This window comes from Echinops telfairi, unplaced genomic scaffold, assembly GCF_000313985.2.
Source record: "Echinops telfairi isolate 266 unplaced genomic scaffold, ASM31398v2 ScPeMD7_23;HRSCAF=83, whole genome shotgun sequence".
Taxonomy (NCBI): Eukaryota; Metazoa; Chordata; class Mammalia; order Afrosoricida; family Tenrecidae; genus Echinops; species Echinops telfairi.
In genome coordinates this window covers 53,971,889-53,995,475 of record NW_022103920.1, presented here as the reverse complement: position 1 = coordinate 53,995,475, position 23,587 = coordinate 53,971,889, and the positions used below count along the sequence as shown (strand labels likewise).

Here is a 23,587-nt window from a genome sequence, read left to right as displayed (position 1 = left end):
TCCGATACCAAGACACCGCTCCTCTATCCGTCTCCAGGCGGGTTCGCCCACATGCAGATACGCCCACATATGAGTACCCCGCGTGAGGACTGTCACCCATGCTACATCATGCTTAAAGACAAAATTTCATTTGTCATTAGAAATAAATATTTCACAATATATAATTACATATTGTTTTTGTGGTTAATCACTATGCTTTAATTATGTTCAATTTGTAACAATGAAAATACATCCTGCCTTTCTATGATGCTCACCTTCCCGACACAACCGCTGAAGAAAAAGCAGGTGAATAAGCAAATGTGGTGAAGAAAGCTGATGGTGCCCAGCTATCAAAAGATATAGTGTCTGGGGTCTTAAAGGCTTGAAGGTAAACAAGTGGCCATCTAGCTCAGAAGCAACAAAGCCCACATGGAAGAAACACACCACCAGCCTGTGTAACCACGAGGTGCTGAAGGGTACAGTTATCAGGCATCAAATAACAAAAAAAATCGTATCATTGTGTGCTCACCTCCATGATATGATCGCTGAAGACAAATAGGTGCTTAAGCAAATGTGGCGAAGAAAACTGATGGTGCCCGGCTATCAAGATATAGCATCTGGGGTCTTAAAGGCTTAAAAGTAAACAAGCGGCCATCTAGCTCAGAAGCAACAAAGCCCACGTGGAAGAAGCACACCAGCCTGTGCGATCACTAGGTGTCGATCAGGTATCAGGCATCATCAGAACAAAAAAATTTTACCATAGTGAATGATGGGGGGGAGTGCTGAGTGGAGACCCAAAGGCCCTTTGTAGGCCATTGGACATCCCCTTACAGAAGGGTCTCGAGGAGGAGATGAGCCAGTCAGGGTGCAATGTAGCAATGATGAAACATACAACTTTCTTCTAGTTCCTAAATGCTTCCTCCTCCCCAGTTCTACCTTATAAATCTGACTAGACCAGAGGATGTACACTGGTACAGATAGGAACTGGAAACACAGGGAATCCAGGGCGGATGATCCCTTTAGGACCAGGGGTGTGAGTGGCAATACTGGAAGGGTGGAAGGAGGGTGGGTTGGAAAGGGGGAACTGATTACAAGGATCTACAGATAACCTCCTCCCTGGGGAACGGATAACAAAAAAGTGGGTGAAGGGAGATGTCGGACAGGGCAAGTTATGACAAAATAATAATTTATAAATTATCAAATGTTCATAAAGGAGGGGGGAGTGGAGAGGGAGGGGAAAGAGGAGGAGCTGATGCTGGGGGCTTAAGTGGAGAGCAAATGGTTTGAGATTGATGAGGGCAATGAATGTACAAATGTGCTTTACACAATTGATGTATGCATGGATTGTGATGAGCTGTATGAGCCCCTAATAAAACGATTAAAAAAAGAAAATAGATCCTGCCTATCAGATATTTACGTTACAATTCATAACAGTAGCACAATTACAGTGATGAAGTAGCAACAAAAATAATTTTATGGTTTGAGGTCACCACAGCATGAGGAACTGTATGAAAGGGTTGCGGCATGAGGAAGGCTGAGAATTGAGAATCACTGGTTTAGAGGGATCTGGTTGGATTCTGGCCCTGCCACTACTAGCTGTGTTGCCTCAGGAGGAAATGCACCTTCCCTGAGACTGAGTATTGTGTACCTCCTCCAATGTGGTGTGAGGCAGACCCAGGATATACAATGAGGCTTCAGAAAGATTGTAGAAAAAGGAATTTTCCATGAGCTTGTTCAATAGAGCACTCAGAAAATCTACATTTTATGATAGGTCTTCTCTTTTAATGTATCTGGTGGCTTCATGGTAAGTTCTGGTTTATTTTTATTATCCTTGTTAAATAATGTGCTAATTAGAAGAGTGAAAATATATCTTAGGAACAATTAAAGGGTCACTTAATTAATTTTATTTTTTAATAGGTTGCAGCTGTTGTGACTTTACCATTTGATGTGGTAAAAACACAAAAGCAGACACAACTTTGGATGTATGAAAGTCATAAAAGTAAGTTTAATGAATTTAAACATTTTTAAGATGCCATCTTTTTTTCCCCCGTTTTTCTTACAGCAATTAGTAATATCTATAATAGTGGGAGCAAGTTTCCTTTGTTCCTTTTCTGCCTTATTCTTTATTTCTATCAAAGAAATGAATACACTTTTAGGATGGAATACCCAGAAAAAAATACTCGGAACTCATTCCAAAATATATGAAATCTTAAAGTCCACTGTATCTTATATAGTATATGAAATTCTCTTTGTTATTCACACACCAAATAGCTTTATGTATTTTTTTCTAAGGCAACACACTTAGGCCATTTTCCATAGCCATGCCCTCTGAGAACTCCTAAGCTAATAGAGGAGAAGCTCTTACAGAAGTATTGTAGGGTGTAGTCAGTGGTGGACTCTATAATAGAGGTATTTGTTACTTAATTTATGTGAATCATCTATAGGTAGTGCTTTACATTTTAAAACATGGCTTATGTCCACTTTTTTCCAGGGGCTGAACTTTTTTCTCTTTGAACATACTCAGTATTTTAAAGCACTTGAAGAGAAATAAAAGAATCCTTTAAAAAGTTGGCCAATATATGTATAAAAATATGTCTTACTAATAATTAGAAAAACAACAAATAGAACAGCAGTGAGAGGACTTTTGTACTTTCCTATTTGAATTGTTGGGAGGATGTGGCATGGTGGGGCTTCCATTCTGCTGGTGGGAGTATCACGTTGGACTAACTAATCTGAAGAACAGTTGGGCAATATCAAGAGATATGTTAGCAATATATTTATGTCCCCTAGAGAAATAATACATGTGTATAAGGTTATTCATTACAGGATTCTTAAGACTACAAAGTTGGAAACCACTGAAGAATGTCCCTTGGCAGGAAAATGAATAAATTTAGATATCCATAAAATGAGATAGCACACAGGAATTAAAATGGGTAAACTATAGCTACACTTATCAATATAGATAATACTAATGGCACATTATAGTATTAAATGAGCTTGTGGTCTCATTTTATATGATGTTTAATAGCATGAAAAATAAGAGCATATTGTTTATATATATGCTTAGATATAGTAAAAGTTTAATCACATGTATGAGGAGGATTAAAAACAAGAAGAGTGGCTACCTCTGAGAAGAGAACTAGCTACATAGCTTCCGTTGTATTTGTAAGATAAGAGTTGGGAAGATTTAATACATTCGGATGGTCACTAAGTGGGTGCTTGCTTTACTCTCCTCAATGCTTTTCTGTATGCTGGAGATGTTTCGAAAGAACATGGCTCTTACAGTAAAGAAGTTGCTGATTACCTACAGGAGTGGCTCTTCAGTGTTGGAACGGTGGTCTTTGAGGTTCCATTAATGTTCTGTCAAGGCTTAAATGCAGTTGATGCTCTTAACTGGGAAAGTAATTTAACTCCTGAAAAATAGAAACTGGTTTGCAGATTTTCAGCCTCCCTGAATTTCTCTTTCATTACTTGTTTCCAAATTTAAATGTAATCAGGTAGATTAAAAATTGCAAATGTGTAGTATAAAGTTGTTACTTACGTTAAATTTTTCATATTTTAAATTATTTTAATATAAAATAGCAACCTCTATATTTAAATGTAAAACAACAACTTTGTGTTGGAAGTTGGCATGCCACATTTATATTTTACTATTTATATTGATGGAATGACTTTTTAAGTAAATTGTAGACTTTATTTGTCATAATAACCAGATGCTGATATTTGTATCAATGAAATTATAAAATAATGAGCTCCATTCCATAGTCACAAACTTCAAAAAAGCCATTTTTGAAGGATGTCTTTTTAATAATCTTTCCCTTCTTCCCCAAGCTTTCTTGGTAGTAAATTCTTTACTCTTTCTCAAGGACTCAGAGTTGTTGTAAATGATTATTCAATTGAATAATTCTGCTCTCAAAACACAGTGAGTTTTATTCAGGATTGTTGGAATATCATCCAGCTGGTCTCATACCAAGCCTGAACATTCAGCTTCTTTGTTAACATGGTAGCATGCCTGGTTCTTAGCAGAATTTATTATTTTTTTAAATCGCACCTAGTAATCTATGGGCAAAACTAGCTTTGACGCAATATGTAAAATGAAGATACCTGAACTCTGCAGAAGAAAATTTTATTCATAAGCTTTAATGTTTAAAATTTGCCTACTTTTCTTGTTTCGTTTTGTACACTATGTTCCAGATATTTGAGGTTGCTGGTAACTGAGGTGTTCAGGACATACTTCCTTTGGAGGAAGCAGGACTTACTTATTTCAAGACTAGTGCATCGCTTCAGGAAGGTTATTGTTCAACAGGGTCCCACTGGAGAGAAGGAGCTATTTTCCTTAGAACCTTATTTTTGTTTAAAAAATATTAATAGTTAGCATTGCAATGAAAATTAAAATTATTTATGAGGACTTCTACATGCTATTAGGTATCTAATGAGAATTTCTCTACATCTTTTGAAAATTGAAGATGAGCCAACCATAGGAAATAAAGCATCACTGATTTGGGGAAAGCTTGTGTGTATTTTTCTTTGATTGTAATCAATTATATACCCTTTTAAACTTACATCCTTTCCCTGTGTTTTGTGTGTTTTGGATCAGTCCAGCAGTTAAAAATAAGATTAAAAAAAAAAAGAATCAAAATAAATAAATAACATGTTTTTAAAAAAAGATTTAAAATAGCTTTAAAGGTAAACTGGTCAGTTCTTATTATAACTGAATGATATATCCTACAAATAACAAAATACTATTTGATGTGCATTATCTGTACTATAAATTATTTCCACATTTGCATTATTTTTTTTTAATATTTATAGTGTCTATACCTTCAAGTATGTCAACCTGGGTTATAATGAAGAACATTATAGCTAAAAATGGAGTTTCTGGATTGTTTACAGGTAAAACTATTTGCTTTATAGAATCATGGAATACAGTGATTACTTAAATGTTTAACATCTTCTAAAGTTAACTTTCTAGAGAGTTATGGGAAAGCACTTATGGTTTTCTCTTAAATATCTGTGCTATAAGTGAATAGAAGTATTAAATAGCAATTTTACTGTCAGTAAAATTAAATTTCTACAGTGGTTTGGAATTAAAGTCTGAGAGGGTTGAAGTGAGTCATTAGGTGTTTTGTTAGCTATGTTTTTGGTATGATATTTAAAGTGCCATTTCATTTACTTTGATTATGTCAGAATAAAGCTACATAAATTACACTTTTAAAATAAAAGTAAAATTTGTTCTGATGACTCTTACTCTCTTTTCAGGCCTAATACCTCGATTAATTAAAATTGCTCCTGCTTGTGCCATTATGATCAGTACATATGAGTTTGGGAAGGATTTTTTCCAGAAACAAAGTGTTCAAAGCAAGCAGTACTAGTTACTAATGTTGTTTCAACTTGAAGTAATAACTCTAGCCAAATAATAAAATGGAGACAGTTAGGCCAGAGCTCTTTCCATCTACAATTGATATGATGTCCTTCTTTCCTGTAATTTAAATGTGAACTCTATTACTCTACCTCTAAATCATTCCTATTTTTAAAATAAGCTTTGTCATCCTCATTTTTGAGAGAATGAAAGATTACAGAAATGATCATTATTGAACATTCTTATAGTAAAAGAAAATTTTCTTAGTTTGTAAGCAATACCCCGAGAATTTGATGTCTGTGTTTCAGTGTAACTTACTCTCGTTGAGTACACTGCTACAACTTTTTGAATTGTGTGTTAAATGATTACACAGGCTTTAAGGGAAAATATCACTTTTGCACATTTAAATCATGGTCAGAGATATGTACATTTTTTAGTAAGGCAGCCATTAAATAGTTTTTGTATTTACCAAATATTACCTACTTTTAGATAATAAGTGCTACATTGTTATCTAGCTTATTTCTTTTAATCCAAATATAAGAAGCCCTGGTGGCACCTGGCTGCTATCCGGAGAGGTCGGTGGTCTCTCCGGGGAAGAAACATGTAGCAGTCGGCTTCTGTAAACACTGAGTCTTGGAAACTCTACAGGCATTTCTACTCTGGTCTATAGGGTGGTTATGAATGAAAATTGAGTGGACAGCACATGATGATGATCCAAATGCATTAGGTTTTTTTTTTTTTTCACCAACCCCCATCCGTTACTATTTTAAGGCTTCGTATCCATACCTCTAATGAAAGTTACGGATATTTTCTCTTTTATGAACAATACAGTTATGTGATGTGGATACTGCCATTTTTGTTGGCCAAACTTGTAAGTTTCTTTACTGTTTAAGAAGGAATTCTTTCCTGATTGGAGTAAAGTTGAACCTCAATCAGGCTTTGGTGTACACTGCAAAGTCACCTTGCATATTAACTAGTAAAAAGAAGACTGGGTACAGAATGAGCCTCTGATTTTTAACTATTTTGTAATTCCAGCATCATTGTTCTTGGGAGTTTTCTAGATAATTTCTAATGGCTTGTTCTGACATTAGAGAGATCACGACTACATGGGTCACAAAACACTTCAATGTCCAGTGAGTTCATGCCATCTCACAGTATTATGCTAGGCCAAGACACTCAACGAGCAGCCGTTTCCTGGAAGAAATTGGTTTTGGTCACTGTGTAAGCTAAGATCTCAGTAATTTAGTTTTTCAATATACTTGGGAATGAAGTAAAGAGTGTGATGCCAGGATAAAAAATAGTATTTTTTTGTACTTGTAGTTTCATTTTTCTCCAGATGATCTATATCCTATAATAATAAATACTTTATTACATTCTATGTATATTTTACAAAAACAAGTACTTTTTAAAAATGGAATGTATTTATGTTACGAACCTTCTACAGTTTCAGTAGGGCAATAAGTACACTTTGTATTAGAGTAGGAAAGTATGTTTCACCTGAAACAAACTGTATATGCTTTGTTTATGTAGTCTTTTGTGTTTATTTTATCCTTTGTTGATTAACCTTAAAGTTGCAAATTACACATTCATATAAACAAATAACTTTTTTATAACCTTCATAAAAGTACTGTGCTTTTAGTCAAATATTTTAAGTAAAAATAATTATCAATGCTTTACTATATATGAAATTATATATATAGTATATCTATACTATATATATGAAAGTTTACCTTGAACATTGCTGTTCAACAGTATTAAATTCTAATTTACTTTGGTTTTGCTATCTCTATTTTTGATAATTGACTGGCAGAAAAACTTATAACTATATTCTCAAAAAGCACCTATAGATTTCAACTTGAATATGTTATAAATACCACGAGAAGTGTCCATTCCTGTACTACAAGAAAATTGTAATCATCTTTGTGGTTAAATAAATCTAATGTTACATGTATTTTAACTCAAGGGAAAGAAGGCTGAATGAGAATGAAGACATACTAAAGAGGTAAAGGAGCATTCATACTTTTTTTAAAAAGCAACAAACAAACCAAGACGGGTTGGCTAGAATTTTAAGCATTTTTCCGAATAATATTTCCAATCTAAAGAGTACTTTTATATGCTTAGTCCATAAATGACAAATATACTACATCTTTTATCTCCACTGCCCTGAGTTCTAGCTTATAAAATAATTGAATTATATTGGTGGTGACTAAATATTCTCAGATTGTCCTTAGATCAGTAGACAAATTTGTCAACCTCATGGGTTTCCCAGTCTTTTTAATACAAAGGCTACAGGATTTGTAGTATTTGTAAACCTATAGTTTCCAAAACCTACAAAACATTCTATTAACAAATATTACATTGTCTTATATATTACTTAAAAGTAATTTTTCAAATATTGTTTTGTTCAACTTATTAGATGTGTTACCTTTAATATAATTCACATTACATGGTTTTAAAAGGTAGGTATGAAGTTAAAATCTCTTTTTTAAAAACTTCTTTTTCCCCCTAAGTAAATTATTCATTATACCTACTCAACCTCACAGACTCCTCTACTTCAAACCCTTCCCTTCCTTTTTCATGACCCAAAGTTCCAGAGATGGGGGAAAGTTTAATGTAATATATTTGAATTTTTTGCCAAGTGAACTTTCAAATTAAAAAAGCAACAGAACTGCATTTATCTATTAATCTAGTCAATATTATGACTTTTTATGTGGTAGAGTGTATTAAAAAACACTGAAGATACTGCCCACAAGGAGATCTGAGTGATGCCAAAAGTATGCTATAGGAGTTATGGAGAGCTGAAGGGAAGAGAGAGTGGGCAGGAAATGCTTCTAAGATTCGGACAGGTAAGTAATTTAATTAAAAACAGGACAGATAAAAGTTTCAGTAAGAGAACTAAATTCAAATCCAAAAGGCTTGAGCAAGGAGTATGCATGGGAAGGGGAGAGAGCAAACAGGCAGTGCAATCAAGGGTATTGTGTGGCAGAACAAGAAGGCATGAGGAAATCCAAAGATTATACTCGCCAACAAACATTGTGGTGCTTCAAATGTTAGACATTTCTGGGGATATTTGACTTGAGGATTAAAAAAATGCCATGTTTTTCCTATCAGCTTGCTTTTTTGAGATACAGAACATATGCCATATACCACTCTTTACTCTGCTTGCCCATAAAAATCAGGATATTTTAATGTATTATTAGCTAGCTTGAGATAGAGGAAGTGCATGCTGGCTTTACTTAGTTTGTGATGTACTAAATATTTAGGTCAAGTTGTACTTCACATGGTAAACTTTGCTCCAAAGATGTATTTGAACAGTGCAAATTACATGAACTTGGAATTTTCCCCAAATATATTTCACCTTAAGATTGGACTAGCAGGCAGTTCCAATCTGTTATCGTAAAAAGGTACCAGAAATAAGTTACCGTACAATAAGGACTCTCGATGGCGTAGCGGGTTATGCGTTGACTGCTAACCACAGGTCAGCTATTCCAGCCCACACGCCGCTCTGCAAGAAAAAGATGAGACTTTTGCTCCCATGAAGATTTACAGCCTCCTTCCTACCAGGGTCATTGTGAGTCGTTATCGACTGATTGATAGTGAGTTTGGTACAATAAATAGACATTCAAATGTTCTTAAACCCAAAACGGATCTGTGAGAGTTCAAAATGTTCCAGTCTTGTTATGACACAACTCTTCCATCTGTGCATAGAAACTCTTTAAATGTTAAAAATGTTTCTTAATAAAGAAGTTTATTAATAAAGTGGGTGAAGTGAGATGTCGGACAGGGAAAGATATGACAAAATAATAATTTATAAATTATCAAGGGCTCATGAGGGAGGGGGGAGCGGGAAAATGAGGAGCTGATGCCAGGGGCTTAAGTGGGGAGCAAATGTTTTGAGAATGATGAGGGCAATGAATGTACAAATGTGCTTTACACAATTGATGTGTGTATGGATTGTGAAATGAGTTGTATGAGCCCCTAATAAAACAATTAAAAAAAGTTTGGTGTCCAATATTTAACATGAATTATCCACTGGCTTCTAAATATAAAAATGTGTTCTGAAATGTTTACTGCATAATTGGAAAAAAAAATTTAGTTCTTCAGAATATTTATGAAAATGGCTATGAAGTCTTACCTTTTCAACATTCTAAAGTGCCCTCAGACTTTCCATGTATGTACCTTTTCCATTCATCTCAAGCTGTGTTCTTGTTTTCTAATATTCAACCTGTAGTTTCTGTATATTGCAGACTCCCGTAACAAGAAGAAAAACCCCACTGCCACCTAATTGATACTATTTCATAGTGACCCTGTCGTACAGAGAACTGCCCTTTCAGTTTCCAAACCTTTAAATCTTTTAAAGGCTGCAGAGAGACTGGTGCATTTGAACCACTGGCCTTATGAATGACACCTCAATGAGTAACCAACTAGCCACTGTGGGTTCATAGACTGCTTCCCTTAGAAGTCCCTTACTACGTTCTTTTTTTTTCAATTAGTTCTTACCTTTTTGGTCCTATCCTGTAATTCATGGGTCTGAGTTCTTCTCATACATAAAACTCTGAGGACAAATTAATAGATATAAAAACTCAATAGATAAAAATAAACACCGTATCTAAGAAACTACAGCTGATGCTGTCTATCCAGTGCAGCATTCTGAACTGGCACCTCTAAACACCAAGACCCCTGAAAAAACCTGTTGTTGTTGGGCTGTGACTATTGGTCTAACTGTAACAATTGTGGCAGTATGGAAAATGGGACCTAGAATAAGCTAACCTTAAGAAAAACACCACAAAAAGTTTTAGTTTGCATTAAGATAGGCTTTTAAAAGTACTGTAATGGCAATGGTATGATTTTTTCTTTCCTTTCAGTAAAGCAGAATGAATGCCAAAACTACATAGCAGCTGCTTTGGTCATGTGTTCTTGAAGAAATCTTTATGAACTCTGATTTAAAATTTTAAATATCTTAGATGTTCAAAGTCCTCATGGGACAGTAAAAAAAATAATACAATGTTACCCAAACCTGGACATTCTATCTAATGATGGGATCATTATGACAGGCTTATCCTAACTTGTAAATCTGAGACACATTTATAATCACTTGAAATTTCATATGTAAATCTAATAAAGATGATTTAAAATAAAGTGAGTTGGTTTTACATGTTTAAAATTTCTGTCAGTCACATTAGTAGCTTGGATTTGAAATGTATGTCTTAAGAGCTACACATAGGACTTTACATAATGCTGGCATTCTGCCTGGTTCCATCATGTAGGGGCCAAGAAGATGGTAATGTTTCTACCTTATAGATAAGAAAACAAACATGACTGTGCTACAGTTAAACCAATGACCCTGTAATAACCATTGTTTCAGTAGATGTAGTGTGTTCTAAAGCATATCATGTTCATTTTAATAAAAAGATTCAATTTAATATGATGAAGTAAGATTTTCTCTAAATTCCATTTTCATTTTAATATTTTTGGTGTGAAATAATACATATTTACCAAATGTATTTAAACAAAAGTTCATTGTACAACTTTTCAGTGACTTTTTGTCAAATAAAAAAGACCACTAATGACATGGTACAAAATGTTTACTATACATGCAACAAGTATAGTACATCAAGGCAACAAAATACACGTGGGAATATTGGCATATAACTCAGCATTCTTTTTTATAAACAATAAATACTACAACCTGAAATTAAGGGTTGAGACATAACATTTTTCCTCATGCAAACACTAACCTCTATAACTAGGGTGAAAGAAAAGGAATAGAAACCTGAATTTTATAATAGCAGATGAATTTATACAAGAGCTCCTAGAAAGGAGGAAAGGTCATGATCCTCAGATGCCATATTTACTGTATACAGTAGACAAATTGGAAAAAAAAAGTATCAATTGTGGAATCTTGGATTTCCTTTTATTAAAAAGGTATGGGAAATTTTAACTGATTTTTTTAATTACTAAAGGATCATAAATGTCAGTTGAGAGCAGACCATGAATGATAAAGTATTTGAGTTTTATGACGGTTCTTAAGAAAGCAGCAATAGTGCTCAAGGTCTAAATTTTTTGAAGTTCACTTCCTTAATCATTTCCCTCAGACTTTCCACAGTTTCCAGCTATCCTTGTTTTCATACCTTCTATCAGCCACAGCTATTAAAAAGTGCTTTGGATACCTCATTCACAATTAGGTATACAGGACTAGGAATAGATTAACAGTACTCTTTCTCCAAAATAAGTATTTGCATTTCTACAAGTACAAAGCCTTCAGCAAAGGAAGAAATCTCTGTGTGTTCTGGCATGTCTAGGACAGTCAACTTTTTAAGTACTCCTTGGCCGCCTTTGTCCTTGCATTAACATAGTTTGTACTGTTATCAAATTCCAAATTATAGACGATGCTATCAATACTGCAAGGAACCACCACGGTTCTACATTGCTAGTCCAAAGAACAAATGGGACAACCTTTACAACTCTGCCTCAGCAAACTGCCTTAGGAGGAACATTCTATGTTTCTATCAACACTACTAAGCTTGAATGTAAAGCTTTAGTAATAAACAAAAATACCATAGGAAGTCCTTTAAAAGTATTGTAGCCTCTTTATGTAAACAATGTATAAAACTTCTTTGGCACAACTAATCATGTTTTCCTCATAGTCTCCACTATAGAAAATATACTAAATACATTCCTCTCAGTACAGTTAAATTTTAAGAGACAAATGATTATCTGCAGTTATTGCAAAAGCTACAAAATAATTATCTGTGGAAGTGTATGGATTTTTAACATATCAATTTTAAAATGAGATTATGGTATGATTAGTGATAAGCGGCTATAAAATATACACCTCACTGTTCTTGCAAACGGGAAAAGATTTTATGTCACACAAATATTTATTTGGTATGATGATTAGCCTACTGATCCTTATTTTAAAGCTTCTCAAATCCTTAATTTGAACTTGATAAAATACCTTTTCAATGTTCTTTTTACATCTTTAAATATTTCCAATATTTTGAGACATGCTTGAACATAGTTAAAATCAAAAACCTTTAAAAAAAATCTTGGGAAAACAAAGTTAAGAAATTTATCCAGTTTAATCTGAATGGCCTAAAATACTTTAAAATAATTTTCCTCTGATGTTAACAAATTATTAATACCCTAAAAGACACATTCCTACAAATTTATAAAATATTAGGTGGAATGTCAAGTAGACCCCAAATGATAAATGTTGAAAACAAGCCTCTGAAACTGCAGTCAAGGACCTTCAAGTTAGAAAGTAAGCATTGAAACATCAAAACATAGGAAGAAATTAATGAATGAAACGTGTAAGTCATTTTTCTGTGAAAACACTATTTGTCTTAACTATTTGGAATAGAAGCTCAAAATCAATCTCTGGTGACTAAAATACAATGAAATGAGTACATGAAAATTGGTTGAACAATAAATACAGTTTGTGGCATTATTAATTTGGAGGATCTTTAAGAGGTTCAATGACAAAGATTAGAGTTTTAAAAATGAAAAATAGGATCAATGGTTTTCACTCAAGTTAGATGGAGTAGACTGAACTCTAAACAGTAGAATCCCAGACATATTTCAGAGCAATAAAAAACTTCAGCAGTCTCCCAGCAGTCAAATTTAAGTAAACTGAACTTTTACAACATAAAAACACCTGGCTTTAAAATTTTTTTTTCCTCAGGATGGAGTTAATCCGGGACTTGTCATCTCTGTTGTAGGACTTGCAAGGTAGTCATTAGATTTTAAGCTTGTTAGAGACTTGTAACTTGCCACTGATGTTAGAGAGCCACAGAGACCAAGCAATGAGGGAGTGTCTTCTTTGCCTGAAAATTAGGATAGGATAACTAAGATCATTAATTGCCCTTGAAGAATGGTATCAATAAGCTCCTAAATCCATTAGAAACTGCTACACTAAAAAAAACAACAACAACTGCTACACTATGTAAAATAGAGCATATATAATACTGCTATAAAAACCAAAATACTCTATAATACTGCTATAAAAACCAAAATACTCGTCTTTCAACATGTTTGATGTTCAAGTAGTCTCAATGTCACTCTTAGAAACACCACAAGGATTATTTGTAGCTCTTATAAAAATTCTAGGTATGAATGTTTGGTATGTCTTTTTTTGGGGGGGGGGTATGTCGCTGTGGTGTCTTGTCATTGTTGGTCGCCTTCTTGACTCTGTTATGTGTTTTTCTGTGTCTTTCTGTACATGAAACCCACTCTACAGAGACAACAAGTAGAGTAAGGGTTCCTGAGGACTGGTGAGGGAATTGGGGAGGGGTCAGAGAGCTGATATCAAGGAGTTCAAGGACAAAGAAAATGTTTTGGAACTGACTGTTGTAGCGATTGTACAATACCACCTGATGTGATTGAACTATGGAATGTTGTGATGTCTGAGTTAGCTCCTAATGAAATGGTCTGGAAAAAAATACCAAGGGCAAAATAAATGGCTCTGAAAAAGAAATTTGTTATAAGAGCTATAAGAGCCTCCTATAAAATTATTTATAAAACAATTTTTAGAAGGATGATAACAAATGTGCTTGATGCAATAGATGGATGTATGGATTGTGATGAGTTGTATGAGCCCCCAATGAAATGATTAAAAAAATTTTTAAATACAAAAATTTTTTTAAATGAAATGTCCACACGTAAGCCACTTACAATTTTATTTACCATATGTGATGACAACTAATATTTGATACTACACTCTTACACATTGCTAAGGATTCCATACGACCTGGTACAGGAGCAGGTACCTGAAAGATGGAGATGGCACCAGCTCTTAGTGACACCCAGCCCGCTCACTGCCATCAAGTCGATTCTACTGCAAATCGATCCGATAGGGCAAAGGAGGGCTGCCCTTGTGGATTTCTGAGGCTTTAAATCCTTACCGGCGTAGAAAGTCTCATCTTTTTCCCGAGGAGTGGCTGGTGGTTTTGAACCGGTGATCTTTTTGGTTAGTGGCCCAACATGTTACTTGTTGAGCCCCACCAGCCCTCCTCACTCTTTGCCCAGGTTCCTGCTATCATGTCCCCAAGCTTTCAGGGCATCCCAGGCTCCCCGCTTCAGCCCTCTTGCGACTCCCACCCAATCCCCCTCAAGAAAAATTTAAAAAACCCAACTCACAACCATCAAGTTGATGCCGACTCATAATGACTCTGACTCTCTCTCTCTATAATATATATATATATATGTATGTATGTATGTATGTATGTATGTATGTATGTGTGTGTGTATACATATATATATATCAGGGTAGAATTGTCCCCGTGGGTTCACGAGATTGTCACTTTTTACGGGAGTAGAAAGCCCCAGCATTCTCCCGCAGAGCAGCTGGTGGTTTGGAACTGCTGACCTTGCAGTTAGCAGCCCAATTCATAACCACCATGCCACCAGGGCAATAGAAATTTACTTGTGCCACAGCTGCTGAAGCCTGGTGTTGAACGAACACGTGGGGCCCTGACTCCAATTCTAAGACCGTGAGCGCAGAGGTACAAGCCAACGCTGGCGGGGGGCGGGGGGTGGGGGGGGGGTGTCTCGTCCAGAAAGCCTGCCCCTGGTATATCATGTTTTAGCACAAAAATTTATTCTTTTTTTTGAGAACCTATTAATGTTCAGCTAGTAAAGAATAAGGTAAAAAGCTAAATAATAGTAATGCTGCTTAAAGCACAGAAACATAAGAAAATCCACACTTAGGCGAAGTAATACCTTAGAAGTAATTGAGCTTGATCAGATTAGACTGCTCCAACTCAATCGAAGGCCTGATTCATTTACTGAAACATCTACTCAGTACCTACTATGTCTCATCACCTTTGCTGAGTGCTGTGCTTCATAGGCTTATAAAGGAAGAATGGTAAGTGGTCTATTTCTGAAGCAGGAGCAAAACAAGTATTATCTAGAACTGGGTTAATTTTCAACTCAGAGTTATAAATGCTGGTTTGGGGCTTGAAAGCATAAGTTGAAAATTTGTAGGTTTCCAAAGAAGATAGAAAATTTAGGTTTTACTTGCAATTATACAAGTGTCAATTGAATCACATAGTAGATGTTTCTGAATGGTGTATATTGTCTAAACTAGTCCTTCTGAATTCCCATAGTTCTTTATACTTCTCCACATTGTCATATGATATGATGGTAACAGTTTATAAGTTTACTAAACTATAAATTCTCAGAAAGTTGTGTTCTTTGTTATATTCCAAATGTTTTAGCACACTATAGGTGCTCATTAAATAATCATATAATAGATAAATGCACATTTCAGTGCCTCTGGACTGAGTTAAGAAATTGTGTGATCTTCTTTTAACTGTGTGATCTTGTGCAAGGCATTTCTTCTGAGCCCAGTCTTACCTTCATAGAATAGAAACAAGGACCAACAATATGACTGTTAACTTTCAGAGTTTTACTGACAGGTAAAACAGGAAGGTCCTTTCAATGCTTGAAGAGGCTATAAAATAGTGGTTACATTCAAATTAAAATGTTTCTTGTGTTATGTCAAGCTCAAAGAAAAAGGATACTGCAAACTTTCTTTGAATATTAAAGTTTAGAGACTCAAGTCAAAATTATAAAAAATACGAAAGAGTTGTTACCTTTAGTATTTAAATTTTATCATGTCAATTCAGGGTCAAAAGTAAAGCTGTTCTCAACATTCTTTTGATATTTAAGCTTAGAGACTCTTCAAGGCCCAAAATGCACTCTGTATTTCTTGTTAAATGCTCCAGAGGTTCGCAGTATTTTAAAAGAGGGTTCACTGCTAATTACATCTATTTTTAGTAACAAAAGGCTGCCATATAGTAACTATGAAAGACAATAAGCAATTCAAATACTTAACAGTTACACAATAGAGTATTGTGTAGCTAAAACAAACAAGGAAAGGTATCTCTGTGTACTAGTGATTTCCAGGATAGAGTGTTAAGTGATAAAGTCAGAATAGTGTGTATAGTATCTTACTTTTTATCTGAAAAGGTAATAGAAATTTATATAAATTTTTTACATTAAAAAAATTTTTTTAATTAATACAAATAGTTACCTATGAAAGTGGAAGGAAGTAAGGTCAAGGTAAACTTTACATACAGAAATAAGACTAAATTTTTAGAGGGGTATAAAGACAATTGAAAAGGAAATCTTAAGCTACTTTAGGCTATGTTTTAATAATGATATTTTGAAAGCTATCTGTATACTGGGATTAAAAAAAAAGGAATTGTAACTGTCTAATTAGCAACCAGGGAGCCTGGTGGCACTGTCAGGAAAGCATTGGACTGCTAGCCACAATAGTAGTGGTGCAAACCCTATATCCCTGACAACCCCATATAGGATTGCTGTGAGTCAGCATCCACTCAATGGTAGTGGGTCTACTTTTGGTTTGGTTTGTGTGTGTGTGTTGGGGGGTGGGGTGTTGGAATTTGAACATTTCTACCATAAGATGTAAGTCAAAGTCCTGAGTCTTACATAAGAATTTTAAAATAGCAGAATAATTTATTACATGTTTTTTTAAAATCCTAGCTTTATTCACTGAAAAGGTCTACAAGCAATGACCAACTGAATAACAATAAACACTCCTAGAACCCATACTGTGTTTCTGAAATAATTTTCCACCATAAGAAGACAAAACTTGAAAAAATAACTAATTTTGGGTGTGGAGCATGAAAAGCACCAAAGTAACCCTGAATATTTATTTATCACAAAGCATGGGGCTGCAGGAGCCCTCTCTAAGGGCTCTCCCTGGCCAGGCAGTCCAGTGAGCTGATGAGGCGCTCTCAGCGTGACCAAGCCTGCCTTACTCTGTATTTTCACCAAAGTGGTAAAAATCAGAATGTTTTAACTTCACCAAAACAATCAGGCAAATTCAAATTACTGAACATTTCACACAACTGGACAGGACTGCCCAAATACATAAAGGCCGTAAAAGACAAAAAAAAAATACTGGAGTACTATTCTAGATGAAAGGGTATCAAATAGATTGTAAACTAAGTGTAATGTGTGACTCGATTAAATCCTGGATAAAAACAACAACAAAAAGCTTTCATTAAAAATCAAAAAGGAAAAAATAGTTTCAGGAATATCACTGGCCAAGTGAAGATATTTTACTATTAACCATCAAATAATATTATACAACCAAAAAGCAATATTATAAAGCCAACACCTAACCTATTACCATTGAGTCAATTCCAATGCATAGCAACCTCATGTGTTACGTAGTAGAGCTGCTACACAGGGTTCTTTAGTTGTAATCTTTACAGAAGCAATTGCCAGGCCTTTCTTCTTCAGAGTCGCTGGATATACTGAAATTGCCAACCTGTAGGTTAGCAAGCAGCCAGTTGCTAAAACACAAGTACCAAGCAGAGTCCTAAAAGGACTCATGCTAATTTCTGGAGTGTGATAATGGTGTGGGGCTTTGTAAGAGAATGCCCGTATCTCTAGAAGATACATCTAAGGTATTTAGAGGTGAAATATTATGTTGTTTTAAATTTACTTTCAAATGGATGAATAAAAAAGAAAAAGTGGATATATGGACAAATGGTATAAGCTTATGCAAATGAGGGAGTGCAAGATACAGCAAGTATGATAAATTATTAGCAATTGATGAATCTAGGCAAACTGTGTAATATAGCTGTTCATAATCTTACTCTTTAACTTCTATGTAGGTTTGAAATTACCCTAAATAAAAAAAATAGCTGGGGTGGGAGAAAAGACTTACCAAGACCTTAATTATGCTCAAGGAAATTTTCAATGTCCTGATTTCACAAAGAAATTCTCTCCTTGGCTTCTCTTTCCAAGCTTTGGATATGTATCCTAAGTTTTTGAGTCCCATGATGATGCAAACAGCTAAGAATGTGGCTACTAGTCAGAAGCACCTTGGAAGAAAGGCTTCCGAAAACTCAGCCATTGCTTCCAAAAATTCAACCATTGAACATCCTCCAGAACACGGGTCTTTTCTGACAAATAAGAAATCACCAATCACAATCAACTCCATTGCAACTGGTTTGGCTTTTTTAATTAGTGTATGTCTGAACTACAATCTTTCACTCAAGTCAGCTGCAGGGTTTCTGTTTACCTTTGACTGTTTTTGAGGAACATTTGATGCTTTTACTTCCCGAGTGAGTTCTGAATTAGAACACAGCCTTGCATGTACCAGTTTTTCAGGTATCCCCTAGTAGAATAAACGTAAACAATCATTTTAAGTGGGTTCTGTTCTGCTCCCTCTGAAACCACAGGGCTGTGTTAATGTCAGTTTCATGGTTGTGATAGCTGTTTTATTTTTCACAATTGCATGTAAACCCAGAATTATCTGAAAGTAAAAAGTTTAATAGTAAGAAGGTTATTAGAGAAATTTCTGATTTTTCATTAGTTGTATCATGATTGGAAAATGTTATTGCAGTATTTGTGCTTTATGTATTTACAGTTTATTTTATGAGCTAATTTATCATTGTGTTACTGTATTTCACTTTAAAAGAAAGTTTATTATCTATTATCAGTGTGTAAATTTCCATATATATACAGAAGAGCTATTTTATTACGTTGCTTGAGTCTTCTATATTTTGTTTTGCCAATAATGTGATTGGATCTCCTATTGTGACTGTATTATTCCTCATCATCTTATAAAATTTTATTTTCTTTGGCACATCATCCTGACATATCCTAATTGTGGCTTTTGGTATTAAAATCTATTATTTGTTGTGATGTTTACTACTTTGGGGCTTAAATTCTACTCTGTGTAATATCAGATCAGGGCTGGTACCCCCACTTCCTTTCTTTTGCTACATTTCCAGTGTACTTTTGATTACTACTTTATTTTCAGCCATTCTGATTAAGTTATCATTTTGTTACATAACATAACCTGTGAAAACGAGAACCTGTTAGAGAAAGAAAACTAAAGTATTTTGCACTAGAATAATACTTCAGCATAATAAATATGCTCTGAAAGCCCGAGCCCGTGAGGCACAGAATCCCTGTAACTGGCACACAAGAAAGTGAGGATGAGAGGGCTGGAAGGCTCCAAGAACCAGAATCAGAGATGAAGGCTCAGCTATCTACTTCCTTTTGCACTGTTGCTGTGAGTGCAAACTGTGTGCATCGCCACTGCACTTGGAGCACACACAGCTTTTACTCTTTATGTTTGCGTTTAGGTTCATTTTCCCATGCCTGCAATTTTAGTGCATACATTCGTAACATTTGGATGAAAGTAAGAGATTTATTAAACTCCTTTATTTTCATTAAAATCTAGCAAATCACACTTTTTTCATTGTCTTGAGAGGTTTTACTCTTCTCCTTCTTAGTTTTAATTTTCTTGAACTATTAGTCATGCTCATATACATTACAATTTCCTAATAACCCTTCATTTCCTAGAAATTATTTTCTTCAAAATTTCTTTTGACACCCCCCCAAATGGATAAGTATTCTTTGCACGTGTGTTTGTCTCCAAGTATTTTACTGAGGAAACAACTTAATCACATAATGATGTTCACACATTTTTATTATCGAGATATTCACATTTTTGAGACATTTATGAATCACCTAATTTTTATTGGAATGTATTTTTTTGGTTGTTTTCCTTTAAAAAAAAAAAAAAGCTATTCCTTCACAGCTATGGACATGAATGAGACAGAATTTTATCTCTGAAAGGTTTCATGCTGCAAAGTGATAACCAATGAGAAAAAACTGTCAAGGAAGCATAAAATTTGTTCAAAGCAGCAAAATGTAAATTTAATCTATTATGAAGGAAAGGGATAAAACAATTGAAAAACACATGAGTAGCACCAGCGGAAACATCAAGAAACGACATGACTGAAATTATGCTGACATCAACAAATTTAAGAAGCTTCTTAAAGCCTCTGCCCCCAAATTCCCTGTACCATGCAGACAAAGGCGAAGGAATACAGAAAAAAAATTTTTTTAAGTGATAGATTCTCATAGTTGTTCTAGGGCTTCAAAAACAAACATGGAATCATTTGCATGCACATATGTGGAATCAAATGAGGCAAAGACACTTTAAAACTAGTTCATAAAAATGAAGAGATGGCAATCTGAAAACTCACTGTCACTGACCCCTCACCAATCCAGAAGGACTATGGAAATATCTTACATAACAGCTCGATGGTTATCTGTTCAGGTATTATTTATTAATATTTTTCATTAATATTTTAAAACTCTCATAACAATCTAGTTTTGTGTACCTCTTTATTGTTGTTATTTAAGCATTAAGTATGAAATAATAAACCACTTTTAGGTATATCATTTTTTATCATTAAAATGGTCATTTGGGCAGCAAACTGGCTATTAACTTATTTTAATCCCACCACTGTGTGAGTATGTATAAAGTTCAATGGAATGAACTGGTAGTATGGGTATGTATCAACATGTATGTGTATATTTCTATAACATATGTATACATGTGTACAAATATACAAACATATATGTATGTATATATTCTCAGACATACACATACACACACAAACAAACTTACTGCCATTGGCTCTATCCTGACTTATAGCAACCCTATACAGAGTTTCCTATGGGAGTGGATAACCTCATCTTTCTTCTGCAGACCTGTTGGTGAATTTGAACTGCTGACTTTGAAGTTAACAGTTCAAAGCTTACCCAACAGTTCCAGCATGGTGTACAGCTTCAATATTAGTTCTGTTCTAGTGTTTTCTCTTCTTTGGTCACACATTTACATATAGGTATATTTGATTTAGATATAAGTATATTTGATTTACAATCCAGCCATTTTCTAACTTGCTCCAATACTCCATATTGTTTTCATAGAACTTTTTTTCTTTCTTGGGGCCCAAGAAAGAATTTAATCTTTAGTTTTGATAACATCATATGAAAATTACGTTTCAGAGGGGAGTATAAATAAGACTCATAATATATAGCATGTTGTAATATTACAGATGCAGTGTAGGTGGAAATGGAGTGGCTAATGGTAATGAAATCTTCTTTAAAGAGAGATATAAAAGCCCTAACATGCCAAGATAATAAGAAATTTCAGGCAATAGGAAGAGAAAATGCAGATAGTTAGGGTGTTTAGAGGGTACTTGGGAGGTCACTCTGCTGGGCTATAGAAAACAAGGTAAGAAAACGTGGCAGAAGCTAACATGTAGTACCTTGGGAGCCATTAAAGCAGTTTGGATTTTCTTCTGCTTGCCATTGAAAGTGACTGGAGAGTTTTAAGCAGGGACATAATATTTGGGGGTTATGTTTGCAAATGATTGCTCACTGCTGTGGGAATATGGTCTGAGAAGTGGAAATGGGAACACGTACTTGAAAGCACCCTGAAAAGTAAGTCAGGAAGATGCCATCGAAAGGGTGGGGGGTCGCTAGAGCATGGCTGGAAGCAGCAATATTGGAGGAAGGTGGGTGCAAAACAATTCTGTTTTATTCTACATGTTTCTTAGAATACCCAATAAATAAGGAACCAAATGTTAAGAATGAGAAGTGGTCAATCTTATCAAAATCAGCTGAGAAATTTAAGATGATGCAGAGTACTGACTTTATCAATACGGCAAAGCTTGATGCCTTGATAAAGTTACTCTAATAAAATGATATACACACAAACATCAATTTGGGGTTAGTAAAATAAAACACGTTACAGAAAGCAAAAAAATTTAGACAACTTTTTCAAAAATGGTTAACCATAAATTCATGACAAAGAAACGAGAAATACCTTTAATTCATGATGACGGCAGCTTCGTTGCCGGCAGGTTGTGCAGCCATGTCCCTATGCAGCCATACTCTGCGACCCAACCACACATGGACCAGATGTATTAACCCGCAAACCTCAAGTAGGTCTTTTGCTTACCTTCGCTAATTAAATTTAATGTGTCTGGTTTTCCATCTCCTTCTTGTGACTGGCTTGGATCCAGTGAGGTCTGAGAAAGACTAACTTCAGCTGATAACTGGTCAAGACTATGAAAACTTTTCCTGTAAGACAAGGATGAAATACTACTTGAATTTCTTCTTTCAAAAAAAAAATCAGTAAATAAAAGGGATTTCTAGAGATATTATTTATGCTTTTCTTCAATTTATTCAATTTGTGATTAATTCCTTTCAAAACTTCCCCCAAATGCTGTCTTTATCATGGGTTCCATGATTCTTTTCCCTGGTTCTTCTTTAGAAGTACATGAGGAAGCTTCAAAAATTTCATGCGGAAATAGTAATGAAAAGATAATGAAATTTTGAAGCACCCCCAAATTAGATTTACAGCAGTCTGAATGTATACTTAGTCACTTTTATTTTATTATTGATTCTATTCAATGAGGAGGGGGTATTCATGAATTGAAACTAGGTTCACTATTAAAAATAAATAGGCAAAATATCAGAGGAACAAGACTTCGGAGGTTCCTGAGGGAGGGAGGGCAGAGGTGGAAAGATGAAGGAAGGAAAACAGAAGTCCACAAGAGGGAGAAGAGAAATAATAACAGGTTGCGGGAGGACACAGCTGTGAAGAATATGGGAATTAGTGAGTAGCTGAACTGCTGAATGCAGAGCTGACAGTCTTAAAACGTAACCTCCCCCCACCCCAATTCACAATATTAAAAAAATAATTAAACAAAGAGGCAAAGCCAAACAGGTTTACCAAGACAGTAGTTATTTTAAATTGTTTTTGTACTTATTCTTCATCAATTTTGTTAAGACAAAAATTTACAGAATTTATTAATGAGATATTACATGATCTACACATTTGTTTTTCATTCTAAGAATGTAAGAGGTAGTACTATAATTTTATTAGCTTAAGATACAGGGTTCTCAGTTTACACTATAACTTTTCAATGTTAAAAGTATAAAGATTCTTAATTATACTTAAAAATTTTTAAGTTTTATTGAGATATACTTCATGTATCATACACTTCCATTGTTCAGTCATATCAAAAAATGTTGAAAATACATCACAACATCAGTTCTAGAACATGCATGTGTTTCACCTTTTGTAATGAAGTCATAGTTCTAAGATATTCTTAATTTTCACTCTATTTACTCTTTGCATTTTAGTGTGGGAAGTTTCTCTTGATATATTTTCTTTTCTTTTTTTTAAATCATTTTATTGGAGGCTCGTAAAATTCTTATCACAATCCATACAAACATCCATTGTTAACAAACCCAGGGACAAGGGAACAACAAGCGATTCAAATTGGTGGGGAGGTGGGGGTGGGAGACCTGGTAGGGCATGATCAAGGGGAACGTAACAAAGAGGAAGTGCTGAAATCCTGGTGGGGACTGAGCATGATAGTGGGACAGGAGGAG

At 34.8% G+C, this 23,587-nt stretch overlaps 2 protein-coding genes across 13 annotated transcripts in view; one reads left to right on the top strand and one right to left on the bottom strand.

Annotated features, from left to right (window-relative positions):
- Positions 1-9,129, top strand: part of SLC25A40 (solute carrier family 25 member 40) — a 41,180-nt gene extending 32,051 nt beyond the window's left edge. For 2 of the 4 annotated variants that reach the window (XM_004702641.2, XM_045288886.1), the window contains 3 exons: positions 1,897-1,978; positions 4,792-4,872; positions 5,239-9,129. In XM_004702641.2, coding sequence (XP_004702698.1) covers positions 1,897-1,978; positions 4,792-4,872; positions 5,239-5,351 — 276 coding nt within the window. In that variant the 3' untranslated portion in view covers positions 5,352-9,129. The remainder of the gene's footprint in view (positions 1-1,896; positions 1,979-4,791; positions 4,873-5,238) is intronic. The other 2 variants (XM_045288888.1, XM_045288887.1) reach the window with 2 other exon arrangements.
- Positions 9,130-10,905: 1,776 nt separating this feature from the next.
- The window catches only part of RUNDC3B (RUN domain containing 3B), a 91,274-nt gene continuing 78,592 nt past the window's right edge, over positions 10,906-23,587 (bottom strand). For all 9 annotated transcript variants that reach the window (XM_045288723.1, XM_045288724.1, XM_045288725.1 and 6 more), the window contains 2 exons: positions 22,146-22,267; positions 10,906-13,164 (listed from right to left, as the gene is read on the bottom strand). In XM_045288723.1, the coding sequence (XP_045144658.1) occupies positions 13,019-13,164; positions 22,146-22,267 (268 nt within the window). In that variant the 3' untranslated portion in view covers positions 10,906-13,018. The remainder of the gene's footprint in view (positions 13,165-22,145; positions 22,268-23,587) is intronic.